Genomic DNA, 22,808 nt, shown 5'->3' with positions numbered 1-22,808 from the left:
GAAAAACACAGATGCAGAAGAACAGGTCATGTAAGGAGAACCATACATACTGAATATTGCTGGAAGGGAGTGGTAGAAAGTAAAGCTGAAAAAGTTAGGGCAAAACCTAAAACCTGTTGGCATACCAACAACAGTCAAAAAATTTAGACTTTATCATCTAAGCAAGGAAAAAAGAATATTGAACATGGAATAATTTAACCAATTTGAATGTTAGCAAGGGCCATTGTTAGCTATACTGGAGAGTAGTGACCTCTCAGGCTCTGGAGTCTAAAAAGAAGACCTCTATCGTCATTCAAGGAAGACATAATGAGCATCTAAATCAGGCAGCAAGTAAAGCAGAGAGAATAATAGGGAGAGAATCTTGGACCTAGAGTTGTCAGGATTAGACATGAGAACAAGAAAGAGGAGTCAAAAATAAATTTCTACCAGGGCACCTGGGTGCCTTAGTCAGTTAAACACCAACTTCAGCTCAGATCATGATCTCATGGTCTGTGAGTTTGAGCCCCATGTCAGGCTCTGTGCCGACAGCTCAGAGCCTGGAGCCTACTTCAGATTTTGTGTCTCCCTCTCTCTCTGCCCCGCCCCCCGCCCCCCTCCCCCACTCATGCTCTGTCTCTCTCTGTCTCTGAAAAATGAATAAACCTTAAAAAAAATTCTACCAAGCATAAAACTGGCAGTTCAATGCATTCTAAAATTCATCTTATATTCACTTATGTGACTGTGATGGTAAATCAGTGACACCTCCATGTTGTGACCCAAGACAACATGTGTTGATTTTGTTCTGAGAACTGAGAGTTGTAGTCACATATGCTTAGTTTGAGAGATGATTATGTCAGGTACATAATCCACCTATGCTCATAGGCTGTGGTCCTACCTCTCTGGAGTCCTAAATGAGACTCATCTACGCAACTGAGGAATACATATATAAATATTATGGCCACTTATCTTCACCTGATTCTCCCACCCAAATTTACACAATTGGCAAATAAGTCCAAGCAATAATTAGAACTTCTTTGTTGCACGTTCAAAGTATGTTTCCGACTGGACTTATGAAGTATTTTAACCTTTTTAGCCACTAATTTGTTTAGTTAAATACTTACATTGTCTTTTGTTTCTCGATGGATTTTTTAACTTTTCGAAGTTTGTTGGTTACATCATGGGCTTCTTTATCAGCTTTGAGAGACCTTTTTTCCGCTTGCTTTTGCTCCAGGGAAGTTCTCACGCTTAAAGCCCTCTCTTCTACATCTCCTAAGTTAAATCTACAAACAAATGAAAAGACTCCTTGCCTTGAAAACAATATCATTATCAAGATTCAAATAAATTTCCATCTACTGTTAACATCCTGACATATACTTGTCAAGTTTTTAATTCCACTAATCTTTAGGTCTACCTCCTAAACAGAATCAAAGGCCCTTAGCATTCTGTAAATATATGTAAGTTCAGATTTCACAAATCTTCTGTGAATTTTAGAGACTCCTTTATTTTTCTCTTTGTTTTTTTCCCCAGTTTTATTGAAGTAAAATTGACATGTGACATTGTATAAGTTTAAGGTGTTCAGTAAGATGATTTCATACACGTGGATATCACAAAGTAATTACCATAATAAGGTTTGGTAACACATCCATCACTTCACATAGTTACTTTTTGTGTGTTAGTGTGGTGAGAAGATTTAAGATCTACTCGTTTAGCTATTCTAAAGTACACAATACAGTATTGTTAGCTATAGTCACCATGTTGTACATTAGATTCCCAGAACTTAATCATATTATAAAAGTTAATTTATACCCTTTGACCAACATCTCTTCATTTCTCTCACCCGCTGTGTGCCCCCAGTCCGTGGCAACCACCAATCTACTCTGTTTGTATGGGTTCAGCTTTTTTAGATTCTATATATACAGTGAGATCATACAGTAAAAATTTGCTCTTAGGCAGTAATGGAGATAATCTCGGGCTCTCACCCTAACCTTCTGGATTGTAGTTACTTCTTTCCAGAAACCAGATAAACCTCAGGTGTTGCTGGCCTTTACAATCCAGAAATGTTTCCAGGCTCTGGGCTTTTTACCTTTTGAAACGTAAATATCTAGGGACCTGGTGGTCCAGACTTCCTGCTACTGTAGGACTTAAACTAGCAACCTAGTGCAGGTTGTAACGATTTGGCCCTTTCAGACCTGATATATTAACTAGGAAAATAGGTAAAAGACCAAATTCACATGGTATGTGAAGAGTAATATGCTTCTAGGGGAAGTAAAATTAAAAAAAAAAAATTCCTTATCTTTACATCACATGCATTTCCCTGAGTCAGGAAGTTAGGACCTTTGATAAGAAGACTGAAATGTCCATGGAAGTTTTAATCTCCTCTCAATATTTTATTGGCAAAATGCTGCGGCTGACAGTAGCCAATAGCCATAATTACTATACTAACCACAGCTTCTTAAAGCAAATTGTAAGTTGGCTCTAATCAATAAAGCTTTCTAAATGTGAGGCAAAGAGTTTTTGTAAAGTCTTTAAAGAGCTAGCATGAAGAGAAAATCTTGTTAGCTATTGAAAAGTAAATAAATTGGCATACTGGTGAAGTAAAGATTTAAAAAAAAGGCAGTCTATACCACATGGCAGGAAATTTTATACAGTAGACAATGAAACAATAAAGTTAGTAAACACTTAGACCTGCTATTTTAACTAAGTGTCTAAGTAAACACTTAGACACTACTCTAACTGTCTTATATATATTTACTCATTTTGTATTCACAATGATCCTATGAGGAAAGCACTGTTACTATCCCGGTTTCACTACTGAAAAAATGGACACATAAGTGATCTGCCCAAGACTCCACATTTGTATGTGGCTGAGTCTGGCCTCTAAGTCCATGTTCTTAACTATGCAATCATGTTGTTTCTCTTTTATATTAATGCAACTTACATGATCTAGGTAAACATCTGTATGAAATGACATCATTTTCATCACAGTACTTCACTGTTAAAAATCTAAATCACTTGGAAATAATTTTTTCCTCTCAAATCTCTCTGATAACCTATTTGAAATGAATGTGCTCATGACTGGACTTCAGCCAATAATACTGTGTAGTGCTACACTTAGGACTTTCATAATTTATTTGTATTTAATTCTCACCCCAACCCTATGCATTGCTATTTTTCTCACCTTATTTTGCAAATGAGGAAACTAAGTTTGAAAGTCATCAGGTAGCTGTTTCGAAGTGCCATACTAATTGACAACAGAGGTAGGATCCAGACTTGAGCCTGACTGTGAAATGCATGTTTTTAAGCACACTGATACTGTCATTAACATTAAACATGCTTCACACTTCTTTTTTCTAGAGACCAGACTGGAGACGTTGACAGGTACAACTATTATTTGAAAAGCTCTCAGATGCACAGATTGAGCCCTAAAGTATCCTGATTTGTTGATGATCTGGAGTTACTTATGAGTAAATTAAACTGCATAAGACCAAGGATTTTCATAGTACATTTTCTAAAGAGCCCAAAATTCCATAGACATGCCAAGATTCAATTCCTCAAGCAAAATTAAATCCATGATATTTTTGTGAAATATGGTCCTTTTTTTTTAAACATTGATGGATTTTAATGAATCAAAATTAAACAGAATTATTTAACAAAAAATAGCATAGGCAAAGTTAATGGACAGGTGCTAGACTCAGAGAAGATAACTGCCAAATTAGTAACTGACAATGAATTAATTAGAATTCCTGAAAATAATACTCTGGTTTCTCTTCAGATCGTATAAATCTTTCACCTTTTAGAATTCCTGAAAATAGTAAAAAAAAAAAAAAAAAAAAAAAAAAAAAAAAAAAAAAAAGCTACAAAACCCAAAAGAAAAATTACTTGAATAGCACATGAGCAAAAACTTGAAAGACTACTTACTTGAAAGAAATGCTCAAAGTCAATCCCGATCAGAGTAATGCAAATTACAACAGTAGCAAGACATGATTTTACACAATCAGAATGACAACAATTAGAAAAACCGATCCCACAAGCTTGTGACGATAGGTCACAATAGAACCTCATGAACTACTGATGGGACTTACATTTGGGGTAAGTCAACTTACCCCATTAGTTTGTCCACACTACAAAATATGGTTATTGTGCTCCTAGGTATAGGTTCCAAAGAAGCTTTTACAGGTGCATAAAACACTATATATTCTATTATACACTGCCCTTTGTTTTTTTTAATTGTGGTACAATTAATATACAAGATTATATTAGTTTCAGATGGGCAACAAAATGATTCAATATTTGCATATATTATGAAATGATTGCAATAATTCTAGTTAATATCTGTTACCATACATAGTTACAGAATTTGTTCACTTGTGATGAGAACTTTTAACAACTAATCTCTTAGCAACCTTCATATATGCAGTACAATATTCTTAATATAGTAGCTATGCTGTACATTACATCTCCATGATTTATTTATTTTATATGTGGAAGTAAGTCTTGACTCCCTTCACACATTAGGTGAAAATATTTTACTTTTTAAATATTTTAAGACTGTATGTGTACATGAACAATAAATATAGTTATTTTTGGATTTCTATTTTACAGTTAGGCTCCCAGAAATATCCCAGATGCACAGAATTGTGTTTGTTTCTAACTGAAATCTATAGCCACACTCTAAAGTAAAGTAAGTGAACTGTGTAACTTCTTAGTAGTTTGAAAATTTATTTTCCTTGTCCCAATAACAAAGGTCAAAGGAACCACTGTACTGTAATCTCCAAAAGTTCCAAACACAACAATACATTTAATTATCATTATTATTTTAAATATATATCACCAGTAATGATTAATTACTATGTCTATTTAGGTGTAAACAATTTCATTAAACTTTGCCACTTAAGCGAGATTATGTTGCCTTATTATTTATTTATTTATTTATTTATTTATTTATATCTATGGCTTCTTTAAAGCTTCCATGGCTTAAAATAGTCTGAAATTATCTAAAGTAAATAAAGCATTTTTTCTGATCCCAAACTGTGTGATCCAAGTTAATATCCAATTAATAAATATATTTTCGTATAATTTATACTTCACCAAAACTGGATGATTACATTCAATTTTAAGCTATTTCATGCTACAGCACATAAAATTTAGCAAGATAGCAGTGTCTCAAAGTTACAGTTCCCATAACCATAAATTAAAAACAATAAAATACCCCATGAATAAAGATGCTAACATATAGTAAGGATACTTTAATTTTATATGGGATACTTGTGTACATAAACATTCAATTTATTTTGCAAAGAACCTCATTATTTACTGGAGATGTATAAGACTGAAACAAAAATATAATAGTTTACAATAAAAATATAACAAAAAAAGGAGTAGAAAACTATTTAAAGATGGCAATTTGTAATAACACAAGTAAAAAAATTTTTTCAAGAACTGAACTAGAAAGATGCTAAATGTGCATTCTGCTAACAAATGAGCACCAAAAAGAGTAATGAACAGCTTATTACAACAGTGGGTTTTGTAACTTTCCTCACCTTAAAAGAATAAGCCTGATACAAATCATAAAAAATAAAATTAAATTAGATGACTTACAAAAAAAATAATGCCGGTAACTTTTCCATTTTCCTTAGCTTCTCAACGAGCAGTGGAAACATTTTTACTGTGTTTCCTGAACTAAATACTGAATCAGGACTAAGATTCCTCAGAACCATTTTGGCCTGTAGCAATGAATAAAAAATTTTATTAGTTTTAAATGCTGCATAATAAAAAAAGGAATTACTACTTTTGGCTAAAATATTTTCATGGTCATCTAATCTATGTTTCTGAGCTTTTTAAAATAAAATATAATACCAAAGTAAGTATAAAATTATAAAATTTTGTAAAGAAACCATCAAAGAAGTACGTAAATCAATGCACTAAAAGAACAACGACAAAAAGAGGAATATATATGTATATATACACGCACACATATATGCAATTTAACATGTAATTATTTAAGTCGACACAAATCAGTCAGAAAGAGGTTGTTGAGTAAATGCTGCTGGTTATACTGTGGCTGAAGGCAGGGTAAATCAGTTTCTCTCCATGTCATGTATAAAAATCACTTTCAAATACATTCTGAATGTTTTTAAATGACAAAATAAATGGAAGGAAATGGAAGTTAATTATGTTTCTGAATGGGAGATGATCTAACTCAAAACGTAATGTAAAAAACTCACATGGGAAAAGTCTAATATATGTCACTCCCCAAAAATCAAAAACCACAATGTGTGACAATAAGACAAACTTCAAAATATAAAAACCATCATCAACTTACTTAATATAAATATGTAAAACTTACATGATCCCAACTTAAGGTTTTAATATACAAATAGTTCCTACAAGTTGAAATAAAAATCATGAAAGAAAAAAATTACAATTGGAATGCCTGGGTGGTTCAGTCAGTTAAGCATCCAACTCTTGATTCTGGCTCAGGTCATGATCTCACAGTTTGTGAGATCAAGCCACCCATCAGGCTTTGTGCTGACAGCATGGAGCCTGCTTGGTATTCTCGTCCTGTCTCTCTGCTCCTCCCTCCCCCCCCCCTCTCTCTCAAAATAAATAAACTTAAAAAAAAAAAAATCCCAAGACAGCAGAAGATAGAGGAGTAAAGAATCTTCTCATTTACTGTTACTGTGATTTCAATCTCTCTGCTGTCATCAAGAACACTGACTCTGTGGATAATGACCCCTCTGTTCTTATCTATTATAACACCAAACAGGAATTCCTGGCTTCTGGTACATGTTTTAGAAAGCACCAAGTATTAAACAAAGACCAATTTCCTTTTCCTCTTTCTATTCTATCTCCGAATCACTAGACTTCCAACTTACAATCCTAAAATGAAATTTTGAATGAAATTCAAAAATGAATTTTTTCATTCCTAAATTTTTTCATTCCTAAAATGAAAATTGAAGACTAAAATAATAACAATAATAGTAGTGGTGATAATGACACCAAGGTAACTCAAGAAAACAAGGAACATATTGTTTTGCCAAAAAAACATGTGAAAATTACCTCCTCAGCATGGCCATTTTTAATCCAACTTGTTAATTCTGCCTTTAAGCTCTCTTCGTATTTTCTAGCATCCAACTTTTTAATGACTATTTTATTCTTACAATGAATGGATTTCTCTGGATCCAACTCCTTGAAAAGAAATGCCACAAAGTTAAATAAAATCATGCAAGAAAATCCAAAGATGTTTCTCAATTATACATTTCACTAAAAGAATTACAAGCTTCTTGAGAGTATAAACTATTAAACGTCTTTTTATCCCCCCAAAGTTTCCAGTACATAAACCTAATAGGACAGATGAACTCTTCAAAGGAAAGAATGCAGCGCAAAACCAAGTAGAAGATGAAAACAGACAGCAATTAGGGCATAAAGAGAGAAGGGGAGCACAATGAAAGAAGATGAAGGAATATGAATCCAAGATGTAAAAGGAGACTAAGATATTGTAGCACCCCAGAAATTGAAAGAAGAAATATTTTCAAGAATTCAATGGCATTGCACCCCTGTTAAAGTAACACACACAATATTAGGAAGAAGAATGTCTGAGAAGGGGCAGTTGTATTTTGGAGAGTATATGTATGATTTTAAAAGATTAGATGCACATGATCAGAAAGGGTGAGAATTTGTCTTTATGAACAGCAATGTTACCATCCACTATAATAAAATTAATTCAGATTAATTGTGTAATTATTACTTACTTGGGCCCTGGGCCAGCTTTCCCAGAATTGAAACATGGTATCATAAAGCTGGATGGTTTCTCGAGGGGAAAGGGTAAGGTCAGAAGGAAATCCATACTTTTCAATCTACATTTAAAATAAAATTAACAATTTTAATATTCTTTTCTTTTATCTTATGTTCTGTCCTTTGCCTCATGAACCTGGGTAAAACCTCCGAACATGAGAGACCCTATTTTGGAACTGAAACTTTATTCTGTTTTTGAAACAGTAACTACAACGGACTATTGAACTGGGCAAAGGAATAGGACTGAAAGCAGGACTGTTGCATGTGCATTCTTGATAAAAACTAGACACTCTGAAAAAGATAGTTTCCTAGTAACTGACGTAATGTACTCAGAAAACCAATAAATTATAAAATGTCATCACATCTTCCAATCATAATTTTGGAAAACAACTTGTGTAAGTTTCCTGATAGGGAAAGATAGGATAAAATAGGCAGAGAGGGAATGATTAGGACCTGAGGTACCAGGGTAGGAAAAGACACATATTTTGGAACAATACTAGGAGGGTCTGACCACAGCAAACCCCCCTCAGGGGTAAGTGTCCTCTTAAGAATGTAATAAACACCACCCACTCCCCCTCAGGTTTCCCTCAGGAATTTGACAAAAGACCTAACTAAAAATAAGTAGTAAACCATAAAATGCATAACCCAAAAGGAATGACATGGCCATAGACCACCCCTCATACAATGGAAATGAGCCAATCACGAAGGGACAAGCCAGCACCTAGACTCATCAAGCCAATGAGGGTAGGACCTGAGAAGGAACTAGGGGGAAGGGAAGGGAGGGCCGACCCGAACCCTATAAAACAAGGACTCTAGCCTATAGTTCTCAGGCATTCACTTTCAAATGTGGCCTCTCTGTAGAGAGCTTTCCTACTATTCCTCCTTTCTGATCTTACACTCTAATAAACTTTTGCCTGCAGCTCATTTTGTGTCCACCTCTTCATTCTTCAAAGCAGCAAGACAAGCACCCTGGGGAGTTGAAGCAAAAAATCCTGCAACACCAGGCCTTGCTAATAAAGACCTCTGGCATTTACTTTTCAATGGGACAAAATTTGGGTTGCTACCCAAATCTGTGCTTCCCAGTTTGCAATTCTAAGACCCAAATAAATACTTTTGTTTCAGTTCAGTTCTTCCTCTTTTTTTCAGTCAGCAGCCCAGAGTCACTATCATGAACGCAAAGACTTTCAAAACAGCACTAAACCAAAAAGTTCAAATGATGGTCAGTGCTACATGCAAACAAAATACTAACCAAGAGTGTGCTTGATTTAGCAAAATTGGGGGGAAAAAAAAAAACTTCAAAAAGTGGGTTTATTGTTTCCCAAACCTTTTAATTGTGCTAATTCTCTATAGATGCTTCCACGTTTCGAATCAAGAATACTGGGAAGCTAAAAAATTGGTGGACTGTTTAGACAAGAAAACACAACCTGTACCCTGCAGGTTGAAATTGATTCAATTAGTAACATGATTCTTTGCTTTAGAGTACCAACCCAGGCTAAAGGGGACAAGTCGTACTTGCTTAAGTTCTAAGATAAGAACTTGGTCAACTTTAACACGAAGACTTTCAGATCACCTTCAGGACAGTCAGGAAAGCTTCTTCCCCAGCTCAGTCCCTTGGTTCTGCTTTAAGCCTCTTGGATAATGCAGGGCATTAATTTTTCCACAAGTATTTTAAAGCATAAATCAAAAATTCCTGTTTCTGAAAAAGCTTGCATTGTAGTATTTTCTGCTGGTGTCAGCCACTATTGGTAACAAAATTGCCTGTCAAACCATGATCCCTGAAATGACAGTAGGTATTCTTTAAAAGAAAGGGGAGTGTCTTTTCACGGGTGTTCTATTAAATAGGCTTCTAGAAGGTTTGCCATTGGAAATGTCAAATCTCAAAGAAGGGACAATCATATACAGATTTCTCCAAACTTATGTGACGATAGGGCATTTGTTTTAGTAAATAGCTGTTAAGTTTTAAAAGCTAGGTTTGGAAATTCTGGGTAATAAAGCCATGCCAAACACACACATTTGGAAAACAACAACAACAACAACAACAACAACAAAAACAACTGGCAGAATGGAAAGTACAGTAGAGTTTGAATTAGAAGATTTAGTTTCAATTCTACTTAAAAAGGCCAGTTTAGTTCTTCATCCATAATATAGGAATTAAAATATCTGTACTTCTGCCTGATAGAGTGGTAAAATCAAATAAGATACACATATCGGCATGATTTTTAAACTTTTAAAACTAGTAGATACGTAAGTCCTGAAGATCTAATGCACAGTATAGTCATTATAGATAACAATACTGTATTATAAACATGAAACATGCTAAGAGACTAGATCTTAATTACTGCCACCACAAAATAAAATCTTAATTATGTGACCTGACAGGGGTGTTAGCTAAAGCTACAAGGGCAATCATATTGCAACATATAAATGTGTCCAATCAGCATGTTGTACACCTTAAGCTTTCACAATGGTACATGTCAAATATATTTGTTAAAAAATCAATTAGTCTTGAATTAAGCTTGTGAAAAAACTTTAGGATGCAAATCATTCCATGGAATTATCATTTAGCATCTCTCAGTTGGACTATTAAAAGCTAGCTAGATAGTAACGACTGCATTATGTCAACATAATAACTGAATATGTTATTTTGGAATGTTAGCATTTTGTTCTTTTATTAACACTACTTGAAGGTGGTAGGGCACCTGAATGGCTCATTTGGTTTAAGCATTGGACTTTTGATTTTAGCTCAGGCATGATCTCACCGTTTGGTTTATGGGATCGAGCCCTGTGTCAGGCTCTATGCTGACAGCACAAAGCCTGCTTGGGATTCTCTCTCCCCCCCTTTCTCTCTGCTCCTTTCCTGCTCTCTCTCTCTCTCTCTCTCTCTGTCTCAAAATAAATAAACTTAAAAAAAATACTACTTGAAAATGGCAACTTTTTGCCTACTAAAATACATATATGTAAAATAAATTCAAAATGTGTCACAATTTTTAAGATATAAATCTTACTTCTGTCACTAGAATGTTTATGATTTCTTAAGTCTCTTATTTAACCTTTGTACAGAGCGTGGCTTTCTTCATTTCCAAAATGGACAATAATTCTGCCTATGCCACAGATTTGTTGTAAGAATTAAGTTCGGGGCGCCTGGGTGGCTCAGTCGGTTAAGCGGCCGACTTCGGCTCAGGTCATGATCTCGCGGTCAGTGAGTTCAAGCCCCGCGTCGGGCTCTGTGCTGACAGCTCAGAGCCCGGAGCCTGTTTCAGATTCTGTGTCTCCCTCTCTCTGACCCTCCCCCCGTTCATGCTCTGTCTCTCTCTGTCTCAAAAATAAATAAACGTTAAAAAAAAAAAATTAAAAGAATTAAGTTAGATTACGTAATAGGTCTAGTGAAATACTTGGCACGTGGTTGATGCCTCAACTGTCAATGAACAACTTATAAGTCTTAATTTTTTAAAACTAGTTTAATAACTCTGTGGCTAGAAGCTGGGAATTCAATTCAATTTTTCTCCACTACACAGTGAAAGAACTGGCAAAACCTGAGCCAGCCTAGACACAGAAGGAAGAAAACTAAAGGGTCACAGATTTGTCCCATCCTTCCTTTGTAAATACAATAGTATTATACCATGATGTTATTTTTGCAAACTACATTGTCCCTAACGCCACAGGTGATGGTAGGCATTGATCTGTACTGAGCAAAAAGAGGCAACAGTTCTTTCAAGGACTTCCTGGGGCTGACAGCTCTCCAGGAGTGAGCAGCTGTTCCTGTGTGACATGATAATTGGTGGCAAAGGCCAAGCTCTGCTTTTTGCCAGAAATAAGCCTCACATGGATGGAAGGGCAATCCTTCACCTAAGTTGGATTAAGGCCAGTTTACTCATCCTGTTCCACCCCTTCCCTTCTGAAATGATTTCTATGATAAAGCTGTAGGGGCAACAATCAAGGTGGATGGCTCTTCTCTTTATGTTGCCGCAATTTATTATGCTTTTTCTCACCACTCAGTTCTTTCATATTAATCTGAAGTTTACTATACAAGATCAGGAATTCTTTACTTGTTTGGAAAAATCTACCTGTTTTTCACTGATGCTCCTTTCAGGAAACATACTATAAAACATATGCTGCACACACAGCTGTCAACACACATTTAATAATGCTCGGGCCTTTGAGTACATCCTCCACGACTGCTACAAAAGTCCCGAAGTCAAGAAGACTCATACAACAGCATGACCTTTGCAGAAGTCACACAGGGTCAGAGCACACTGTAGCAGTTCTGTTGCTTTCCAGTTACTCCATTAATAGCTACTGAGAATAGAGGAAAGGCACTTGGACCAAAATGCCATTCTTGCTAGGTACTCCAAATCACTGTGCTCATTGCTACTTAAAGATAACCTGCCTTGAACCATCCTGCACAAAATAAATAATTTTTTAAATACTATGCTGTTATAAAAATGCCAAGTGATGACAGGGAAAGAAAAAAGGAGACAGAGAGAAAGAGAAAAGGAGAGAGAGGCAGAGACAGAAAAAGAAGTCTATTATTTATGTGTGGGTTATCATCCATATTCTAAGTCTGGGGTGTGAGTTAAGTCACAGGAATTTTGTCCATAGTTCAGTTTTATTTAGAGTTTAGATTGGGCCATTGCCACACAAAAGAGAAACTTTTCTAATAAAATTTATAAGAAAATTACCAGGATTAGGATTCATTCAGTTGCTCTTAGAAGCCATTGCAATATTGTCCAAAAGCTATAGTGAGTCTCATGCATTCACTCATTCAAGGATTTATTCAACAGATTACTCAGAATACTGTGATGACAGGGCAAACTCTGTACTCTATCTTGATTGCAACCTGCCCCCAACACTTATCCATGGTGCAAGAATGAGTTAGCTGAATTATCTATGCCTCACCTTCCTCATTTGTAAATGGGAATATTAACAAGACATCCATCCTAAAACTATTGTGATGTTTCCAAGACACAAAATATGGACAATTATTAGAACACAAATTCAATGCTCAATTTAGGTTGGCTGTCTTTATGTACCATACATTTATTAAGCACCTTTTATACACAGTTTGTTAGGAACTCATAAGGACACAAAATTTGTCTTCAAGGAGTTATTCTAGTAAGATAAAGGAGACATGTATAGAAGTAACTTTAGCAGTAAGCTGATCATGACTGCTGTCATACAAGAAATACAGACAAGATGCTATAGAAGTAGAAGATTACATCCAGCTAAGGAGGTCACAGAAGGACTCTGAAGATGTTTCACATTAGAAGAGTCATAAAAGATGAACAGGATCTGGACAACTGGCATTTAGCATCTAGAGTGAAACGCTCCAGGAACAATATAAATTATGAGGTAAAATATAAATCTTACTTCCAGGTAAGATACATCAGATTTTGGGGTGAGGTCAGAGAAGCCATAGGAAGCCAAGCTAAGGAGCTGTGCATTCAGTAACTTCCAAAGGACACTCATTAAAGCTTGGCAAGATCATAATTATGTTTTAGGAGGCTTAACTGACAACTTGGATTTTGGAAGGAAGACAGATTTTGGAAGGAAGACAAACTACTAATTATCACTCTGAGAGGCAATTAAGCTTGAATGGGGCCATTCCTAAGAATAGAATGAGAAAGGAAGAGAATTATGAAAGGAAAACTAAGAAATCTTCCTCCACAGACACCCCAATACCCCAAATGATGTCCCCAAACCTCTACTTTATTAATTTGCTACCAAAAAAATCATGTTGTGATTGGTATGTGAGCAAAACATCCTTTCCTTATTTAACCTAACTCAGTGATCAGATTCTCACATATACTAGGAACTGTCCACATATAGTTGTGCACTAAGAGTCAGTGTCACAGAAGTGGATGGAGAGACATGCATGTTGAGAAGAAGAAAAATGAACAAAGAAAATCTCTAAGAATAAATAAAATTAACCAAAAAACTTCAGGTTAAAATTTTTCACCATTTTCAAGCGTTGTGAATCCAGACACCACTGAGGGTTCATTGAAGACTACAAAGTTATTTTTGTTACTTTTAAAAAAACTAAGGTTAGAAATATTATTCAACCCTGAGAAAGGAGGATATCCTGCTGTTTGAAACAACATGATGCACCTTGATCACATTATAAGTTATACAGAGATAAGTCAGAGAAAGACAAGTAACTGCATGGTATCACTTACATGTGGAATCTGAAAAAGTCAAACTCGTAAAAAACACAGTAAAATGACGGTTATCGGGGGATGTACGGTAGGGTGGGTGGTAAGATCAGTGTTGTTTAATGGTACAAACTTGCAATGAGTAAATAAGACATAGAAATTTAATGTACAATATAATAAATATGGATAATAATATTGTACTATAATTATGTAATGTGATAGAGGTGCTAAATATTGTTATAACAATTATTTTACAATATAGAAGTACATCAAAATAACATGTTATACACCTTAAATTTATGCTACGTGTCAAATATATACAATAAACAAAGTAAAAAAGAAAACTAAGGTAAAATATCTGATATAAAGTGTGTAGTCTATAATTCTGGTAAGAATCATGTAGGCAGCTTTTCAATTATAATATATATACAAGTAATTTATATTACTCATAACAGATATGGCTAAAGTATTACTTACATGATCTGTTGTTAGTGCAGCACATGGGTGAAAATGATCAAAATAGATGTCATCATGTGTTATTGAACATATATGCTTCTCTAAATCATTGTATCTCTCTCCATAGAGCACTAACAATGAAGAACAAGAATTTCCAAATCAATGGACACATAAGGACTGAACTGATTTTAGAGCAAAAGAAAAATTCCAAACATACCAAGTCTAACTTTGTATGATTCCTTCATTCGAAACTGATATTTGTGAGAACTGGCACAATAGCCAGCATTTCTATTTTTTCCCATTGTATTGTCTTCTTGTTTCCAGTAGCGTTTTACTGATTGTAGCCACCTTAAAAGATAAATTTACGTATCATGTAAGCAGTAATATAGTAGTACTTCTTGTGACATTAAATATTTTAAATAAAGAAAATCTCATATGCTGGGGTGCCTGAGTGGCTCAGTCGGTTAAGCGTCAGACTTCGGCTCAGGTCACGATCTCACAGTTTGTGAGTTCGAGCCCCGCGTCGGGCTCTGTGCTGACAGCTCAGAGCCTGGAGCCTGCTTTGGATTCTGGGTCTCCCCTTCTCTCTGCCCCTCCCATGCTCATAATCTTTCTCTGTTTCTCAATAATAAATAAACATTTTTAAAATTTTCATATGCCTTAAAAACTGTACTTAAAGGAATAGGCCCTGGAGGTATACTACCTGAGACTGAATCCCAGCCTCCTTATCTGCTATCTGTGGTTCTTGGTTGAATCACTGACACTCTCTGTGCCTCATTTTCCACATTTTCCACAAAGAACACAGATCTATCACTTAAAGTGAACTTTTTTAGGGATATGAAAGAAATTTTCTACTCAATTGCAGATCTGCCTGGGACATTCCTTGATTTTCTTTTATTAGGTGTGGCCTTTCTCAGCACCTGCTAGGAGGTGCTATTGATGTTCTGTTCCTTAAATAGTCAGAGATAAGTTAATAAACTCACCAGAATGTTATGAAACTCGTCAGAACCCATATAGAAAGTATAAAATTTTAAATACAAAAGCATTTATATAATTGGAACATAAGGCCTACTCAGTAAGATGTTCAGGGTTACTTATGGTAGCTGAAAGAGCCAAAAAGGGACATCGGATCATGACAAGGAGATGCTCCCAGACTTCTGCTCCAATTTCTCCACCAAGACAATGGACCTATTAAAGCAAAAAATTTCTCCTTTGAAAAGCTTACTTAAAAATAGCAAATTAAAACAGGACGTAAGAGCTTGGATCATCATACACACTTTCCTGTTACCTTTAACTGCCCATACAAAGTTTTTATAAATATCCCCAAATCCAGATAATAGAAAAATTTGACATGTATTTTCTTGGTTTTTTAAAATATTTATTTACTTACTTTTGAGAGAGAGGGAGAAAGAAAGAGAGAGAGAGGTAGGGAGGAGGAGAGAAAGAGAGGGAGAGACAGAGAGAGAGAATTCCAATCAGGCTCCACACTGTTAGTGCCATCAGCACAGAGTACAACAGGGGGCTCCATCCCACGAAACGTGAGATCATGACCAGAGCCGAAATCAAGAGTCCAACGTTTAACCAACTGAGCTACCCACGCACCCCTACACAAATTTTCTTTAATCCTCATAACCAATCCATCAATAACTCCTCTTTCTCTTATTCCGGAAATTTCTTTCAATTCTATGCATTTCTTGCATGTCTACTGCCAGCCAAGTCATCATCACATCTCAGTGCACTACCACAATATCCTCCTGACTATTATCCTAGCTTCCTTTAATGCCCCCAGCATTCTCCATATCATTAGCCAGAATGATAGGTCTAAAAGATAAATTCGATCAGGCCATGTCTCTAATTAAATTTCTTCAGTATCTTCCTTTACACATGAAACAAGATATTAATTCCTATTATAAAAATGTAAATATCTTCTATTTGCCCCTATAAATCTCCATTGTTTTCCATCCTGCTCTCTGTGGCCAAAAAAAAAATAAAATAACCTATAGAGATTGCTTTAAAAGAACTCCAATATTCTCAGGTTCCACTGGACTCGGCCAATGGACAGCCTTGGCAAGGGATCAGAAGAAGGGAGGAGAATGAGCATGAGGTCTTTGTTCCACTGGATCCTTTCCTTAATGGTTACCTTGAACTACCTATGTCCCTCAACTAAGATAAATACTCACAGTGTGGCTAGCTCAATCAGAATCTCCTTCTGAGTCTAAGTAACTGCTTCTTTGCCTTGCCCCTTAAAGCACAGGGGTAAGTTACCGGCCTAGGTTACTGTATTAATCTTTATAGTTTCCCTCACACACATTTTTGGAAAACTCTCTTCTTGAATTGTTGTGTTTTTACTGTGCCATTTGTTTCCTGTTGGGTCCATGACTGATAAAAATAACTTACATAACTGTCATTATTATTAGAGACCAAAATTCTTTGCTTTAGAGATCAAAGTTTGGATTTTGAAATCTCTGTCCAGGAAAACTTATGCCATGGTGGTTAATTGTGCTCCCCTGAAACAGTAGTCACCAATAGCAGGTATCTTTGCCACATAGAGTTCCGCAGCATATACTAATAACCCCTATTGAATCACAACAGGAAAACAGAGCCAAAAGACATATGATTCACTGGGGAAACCATTTAAAAGGCAGCACCTCCTCCACCCCCGCCACCACCAAACCTGAACTCTACACAAAGGGACAGATGTCTTGAAGCACCAAATATCTTCATTATAACACTTATGCACACTAGGAAATCAACCTAGAGAAATAATACCAAACCTACCTCATCAAATATAACATATCTGATCCTTTTCACCCATGCTTGGCGATGAGGAGATAACAGCAGAATTTCAAAGCAGGCAGGCACTGTAATAAGTACCTAAAAATAACATTGCATAAACAAACATTTTGAGTACTTACTATGTGCAGACTTTGTTATAAGAACATAAAGATAGAGTTATAACTCCTAAATGTACCTGCTAATAACTAGGATATAGTATTACTTTTGAGAATGTTTCTTTAAAATTGTGATATATTAGGTTGAACCTTATGAAACTATAATTCTTATGCATCAAAGTGGCAAAATATCAGTTTGAAGTTTAAAATTCTTATCTATAAGCATTCAAAGCAATACAAACAGAGTTAATCATCACAGGTTTATTTCCTCAAAATCAGACCTTGAGATAGTTTTGTTTGAAGAATTTCTATTTTCAAACATGGGGAGAAGCAGGATTGGGCTGAGGAAGGAGCTAACCTTCAAAACAAGCCTGAAGAAACCCTGGCCAACCTGGCTCAGAATTCTGGAGTGAATACTGGTTGTCAGAAATAGTCCACATCAGGCCAAAATGTCCCGGTGTTCATACTCTAGCCTAACTCAGCCACAGGACACAGACTGTGGAGGCAGAGCTGGAGGAACTGACAGCTAGTATTTGTCTTGACCACCCTCGCCACATTTGGGCAGCAAAACTGTCCTTGAGAGGCAGTCTGGGTAGCATATCTTCATGCCTGCTCTGCTGTGTTCTACGATCATCTTTTCACTTTTTGTTCAGTCTTACTTGTTTATTTATGAATTCGTTAAGGAGGAAAACTATCTATGATTTACTTAGTGTCAGGTATTCTATCAATAACACAACATTTTTGAAATTATGATGAGTATCCTACTCATCAAGAACAGTAAGAGTTTCCTAATTAGCAAGACAAAGTAATTCTTGTTAGAAATCAGTGTTTGTGAATTTTTAATAACATTGGATTCTTCAGATCATTTTGAATCCATTTATAAATCAAGATGATGCAGGAAACAATAACTGAAATATGAAATCAAAATTTAAGCACCCTCAGAGAAAGACGACTGCTAGTTCTCACTCTTTGGAATATAACAGTATTAAATTTTCTGTAAAGTCATTCATCTCTTGTAAATTCAAAAAAAATATTTCCACAAGGCTTTGTGCAGATGTGGAATCTCTAGTATAAGAAACATATATTAGTACTATTAAGTAATTTAATAACAAATGCATTAATTAATATATCCTACCTGACAGTTTAGGGCATCATGACGATAATCCCTTGTAAAAACACCACATAGAGCTTCACCATTTGGCAGATTTTTGGTAAAACGACTCTGAACAGTTGCTGCCACTTGATTAACAAGGGCCTGATTGATAAAGGATTAATAAAGGAAGAGATTCAATAATCACATAATAAAGCACGGGTGAAACCTCAGAGAACAACAGGAACAGTCTAAAAATATGTATGACTACAAGTACAGAAGCTTAACAGCCCCTTTCTTATACCCATCTACTCTAAATACACTCACATATTCTCTTTGAGATATTTGACTAAGCATGTGAACCTCATTGATAAACCTCAACTTAAAGTAAAATGGGAAAAAAATGGCTTAATCAGAAAAAACAGGAAATGTTGCTCACACATAAGAAAGAAAATAGCTGAATACCTTTGACAAAGGCTTAGAAAGAAGCTGTGAGTCTACTATAAAAGAAAGATCAAGTGAAGGATAGTCAGATTTGTAGTTCTCATATTTGGGGACTTCCTTCAGATACCTAAAGTTTAAATATAGATACATGAATACTTTGGATCAAGTAGGTAGCCTGGCTAGTGGAACTGAGTATGTGGAAATCTATGAACATCTATTTCACACTTATGCACACGCCCCCCCCCAAAATCCACATAGATTAAAACATAAAGGTTAAAACATACACATAAAGACACTAAAAGTGAACATTTTCATATATTTTCATATATCTGAGCACACACACGGAAATACTAAATGAAAACATTGATAAGCCTGACTACACAAAGATATGAACAGATTATTATCATTTATATGACCCAATATAGTAAAAAGCCAAAATAAAAGTATATTTATTATAACATATAAAGAATAATATACTTAGTATACAAAACTCTAACAACCCAATAAAAAGAAAAGCCCACTTCTTCCTTAAAAATCAAAACATGGGCAAATGCATCCACAAGTAGTTCATGAATAAAGAAATGTCAATGTCCAGGGGCGCCTGGGTGGCTCAGTTGGTTGAACGTCCAATTTCTGCTCAGGTCATGATCTCACAGTTCGTGAGCTCGAGCCCCACATCGGGCTCTGTGCTGACAGCTCAGAGCCTGGAGCCTGCTTGGGATTCTCTGTCTCCCTCTCTCTCTGCCCCTCCCCTGCTCGCACTCTGTCTCTCTCTCTGTCTCTCTGTCAAGAATAAGTAAACATTAAAAAAATTACAAAAACAAAATGTCAATGTCCAAAAAAAATCACATAAAGATACCCAAAGGACTAGTGATCACAGAAACGCAAATTGAAATCTGAGAGAAGTTTTCACTTGTCAGTATCGCAGAAACTTTATTTTTATGGCAGATACTTTTCAAGTGATAACAGAAATGTTGGAGAAGAAAAGAGACTATACACTGCCATACGTGCCAGTGGAAATAAAAATGGATTTAAACTTTTAAGAGAGTAATTTGGCAATATGTACAGTGTTGACTTACTAAAATTCCATCTCTGGTTAGCTTAATTTTTCTTGATAAATATTATTAATTCCTGCAATGAGCACTTAATGTTTTAATAGCCATGAAAAACCAAAAAGCTACAATAAAAAATAATAGGGCCTGATTTCAATTAACCGTACTGATCAATCTCGTTCTCAGGCTGACCACAAGTCACTAAACTTTACACATTTTCCTAGAAACGGAAATGGAATTTGAATTCACTTTAATCTATAGAATTGAAGTTATCTCAACTAAATTTGCCTTTCCTAAGAGTAATCACATTACAAGCAAAGGGTCATGAATGAGGAAATACAAACATACTTGCCATAAATCAAACTTTCTCCTGAACGACAAAGATCATACTTTCTGTTTTTAATTTTTTTTTTTTTCAACGTTTTTTTTAATTTATTTTTGGGACAGAGAGAGACAGAGCATGAACGGGGGAGGGGCAGAGAGAGAGGGAGACACAGAATCGGAAACAGGCTCCAGGCTCCGAGCCATCAGCCCAGAGCCTGACGCGGGGCTCGAACTCACGGACCGCGAGATCGTGACCTGGCTGAAGCCGGACGCTTAACCGACTGCGCCACCCAGGCGCCCCGTATACTTTCTGTTTTTAAGCTCAACATCAGGCAGTAATAGACATAAAAGAAAAATGGCAAAACAATCTGGCTTGAGAAACAGGCCAGTCACAAATGCCCAACAGCAGATTAGATCACTCTCATAAATTCTGGAAAGGCAGTATTAGATTCCTAAGAGACTCAACATTGCCCAGCAAAGTGTGGGTGCTTCTCTCAATTCAAATATAATACTGAATGACAAAATCCCAAGACCAGACTTTTTCCTCACAATGGCTCTAAGAAAAGTGTTATTTTGGCCTCTGAAACTGGCAGGGGAAAATGCGGGTCAAAAAACAAAGTGAAAGTTCTGGAAACAGAGAATAAATCGGTGGGTACCAGAGGGTAGGGGTAAGAGGGGATGGATGAAATGAGTGAAGGTGGACAAAAGGTATGAACTTCCAGTTTTAAAATAAGTAGTAGATATGTAATGTAGAGCATGGTGACTATGTTTAACAATACTGTACTGCATAGCTGAATGTTACTAAGAGTATATATAGATCTTAAAAGTTCTCATCACTAAAATAGTTTGTAGCTATATGAGGTGATGGGCGTTAACTAAACTCACTGTGGCAATCATTTCACAATATACACACATACCGAATTATGTTTGGTACACCTTAAATAACACAATAATGTTATATGCCAATTATAGATTAAGAAAACTGGAAAATAAATAAATAACAAAAAGTGAAATAGATTCACCACGTGACTAGATGCATTATTTTAAAAGAGGAGGTTCAGGAATGAAAGAGAAAATTCAAGTCACGTGAGCGCTACCTTTGTTGGTGCAACATACACGACCACCCCTTCATTGCTCTCCTTCAGCACTTTCTCCATGCAGTAGTAGGAAGCATAGGTTTTGCCCGAGGACGTTGGGGCAACAATCACTGCTGACTCATTATTATCCACAACATCGAGGAGTTCACGCTGCAGGGTTCAGAACACCATTCATGTGGATAACAGGAACAGCATGTTACCAAAACAAATATATGAATGCACTTCCAATATTTTTCTGAACTTCAAATGGAGTAACTGGGAGTTGAAAACACATGAAGAAACATAACAGGAAAGTCTGAAGAACTCGCGGCATTCTCTCAGAAGAGAGAACTGTTACGCTTTTGAGCATCCGGAGGTAGGTTTGTGTGTGAAAAATGGAGACTGAGACTGAAGAAAGTATCTTGTCATTGGGAAGATTTTTTTTTCTAAGTATTTTTCATTGACTAAGTACAGCTCTTCTCCAAAGGCTTTGAGAAATGAAGTTCAGGGGCGCCTGGGTGGCGCAGTCGGTTAAGCGCCCGACTTCAGCCAGGTCACGATCTCGCGGTCCGTGAGTTTGAGCCCCGCGTCAGGCTCTGGGCTGATGGCTCGGAGCCTGAAGCCTGTTTCCGATTCTGTGTCTCCCTCTCTCTCTGCCCCTCCCCCGTTCATGCTCTGTCTCTCTCTGTCCCAAAAATAAATAAATAAATAAAAAACGTTGAGAAATGAAGTTCTAAGAAGTAACCAGTATGTATTTTTTATGATGGTGAAAAGGTAGCTGAGGAGAAAAAAATCAACCATTCATAATTTTACCAGTTATCTTTTACTTTGTATATAGAAGAATACCAGATCCCTCCTTTGGAGGGTATGTGAAATTTTCAGTTTATGCTTTTATTCATCAAAATGATGAATAATCAAAGAATCATATGATTTGGCAGAAGATGGAAAAACATCCCAAACCTCAGTCTGCACATTCTTCATCTAGGTCCACTCTGGGCCACACCTCAAAATAAAGTGTACATCAAAAGAATTGAAATGTGTGGAGGATTAATGGAGAACACCTGGCTGCTTTGTGTCCTGCACTAAAGTAAGGAACTAGTCCTCTCATTACTGAAAAGGAGGGGGGAGTTTTTTAAGATATCCCACCATCATCAATATAAGATAAAGTCATATTCTGTTTTTTTAATATGATTATTTATTGTCAAATTGGTTTCCATACAACACCCAGTGCCCATCCCAACAAGTGCCCTCCGCAATGCCCATCACCCACTTTCCCCTCCCGCCCCACCCCCCATCAACCCTCAGTTTGTTCTCAGTATTTAAGAGTCTCTTATGGTTTGCCTCCTTCCCTCTCTGTAACATTTTTTTTTCCCCTTCCCTTCCTCCACCGTCTTCTGTTAAGTTTCTCAGGATCTACATAAGGGTGAAAACATAGGGTATCTGTCTTTCTCTGTATGACTTATTTCACTTAGCATAACACTCTCCAGTTCCACCCATGTTGCTACAAAAGACCGTATTTCGTTCTTTGTCATTGCCAAGTAGTATTCCATTGT

At 36.2% G+C, this 22,808-nt stretch overlaps 1 protein-coding gene across 6 annotated transcripts in view; it reads right to left on the bottom strand.

Annotated features, from left to right (window-relative positions):
* DDX60 (DExD/H-box helicase 60) overlaps positions 1–22,808 on the bottom strand; it is a 108,856-nt gene that overhangs the window by 45,977 nt on the left and 40,071 nt on the right. For all 6 annotated transcript variants that reach the window (XR_009259207.1, XM_058720944.1, XM_058720941.1 and 3 more), the window contains 10 exons: positions 21,277–21,426; positions 18,405–18,524; positions 17,157–17,252; positions 15,451–15,566; positions 14,596–14,726; positions 14,400–14,509; positions 7,731–7,835; positions 7,039–7,167; positions 5,578–5,702; positions 1,101–1,259 (listed from right to left, as the gene is read on the bottom strand). Coding sequence is in view for 5 of the 6 variants with exons in the window: in XM_058720944.1 (XP_058576927.1) it covers positions 1,101–1,259; positions 5,578–5,702; positions 7,039–7,167; positions 7,731–7,835; positions 14,400–14,509; positions 14,596–14,726; positions 15,451–15,566; positions 17,157–17,252; positions 18,405–18,524; positions 21,277–21,426 (1,241 nt within the window). In the remaining variant the exon portion in view is untranslated. The remainder of the gene's footprint in view (positions 1–1,100; positions 1,260–5,577; positions 5,703–7,038; positions 7,168–7,730; positions 7,836–14,399; positions 14,510–14,595; positions 14,727–15,450; positions 15,567–17,156; positions 17,253–18,404; positions 18,525–21,276; positions 21,427–22,808) is intronic.

This window comes from Neofelis nebulosa, chromosome 3 (genome assembly GCF_028018385.1).
Source record: "Neofelis nebulosa isolate mNeoNeb1 chromosome 3, mNeoNeb1.pri, whole genome shotgun sequence".
Classification (NCBI taxonomy): Eukaryota; Metazoa; Chordata; class Mammalia; order Carnivora; family Felidae; genus Neofelis; species Neofelis nebulosa.
The sequence above is the reverse complement of the archived record's forward strand: the minus strand, read 5'-3'. Positions and strand labels throughout refer to the sequence as shown.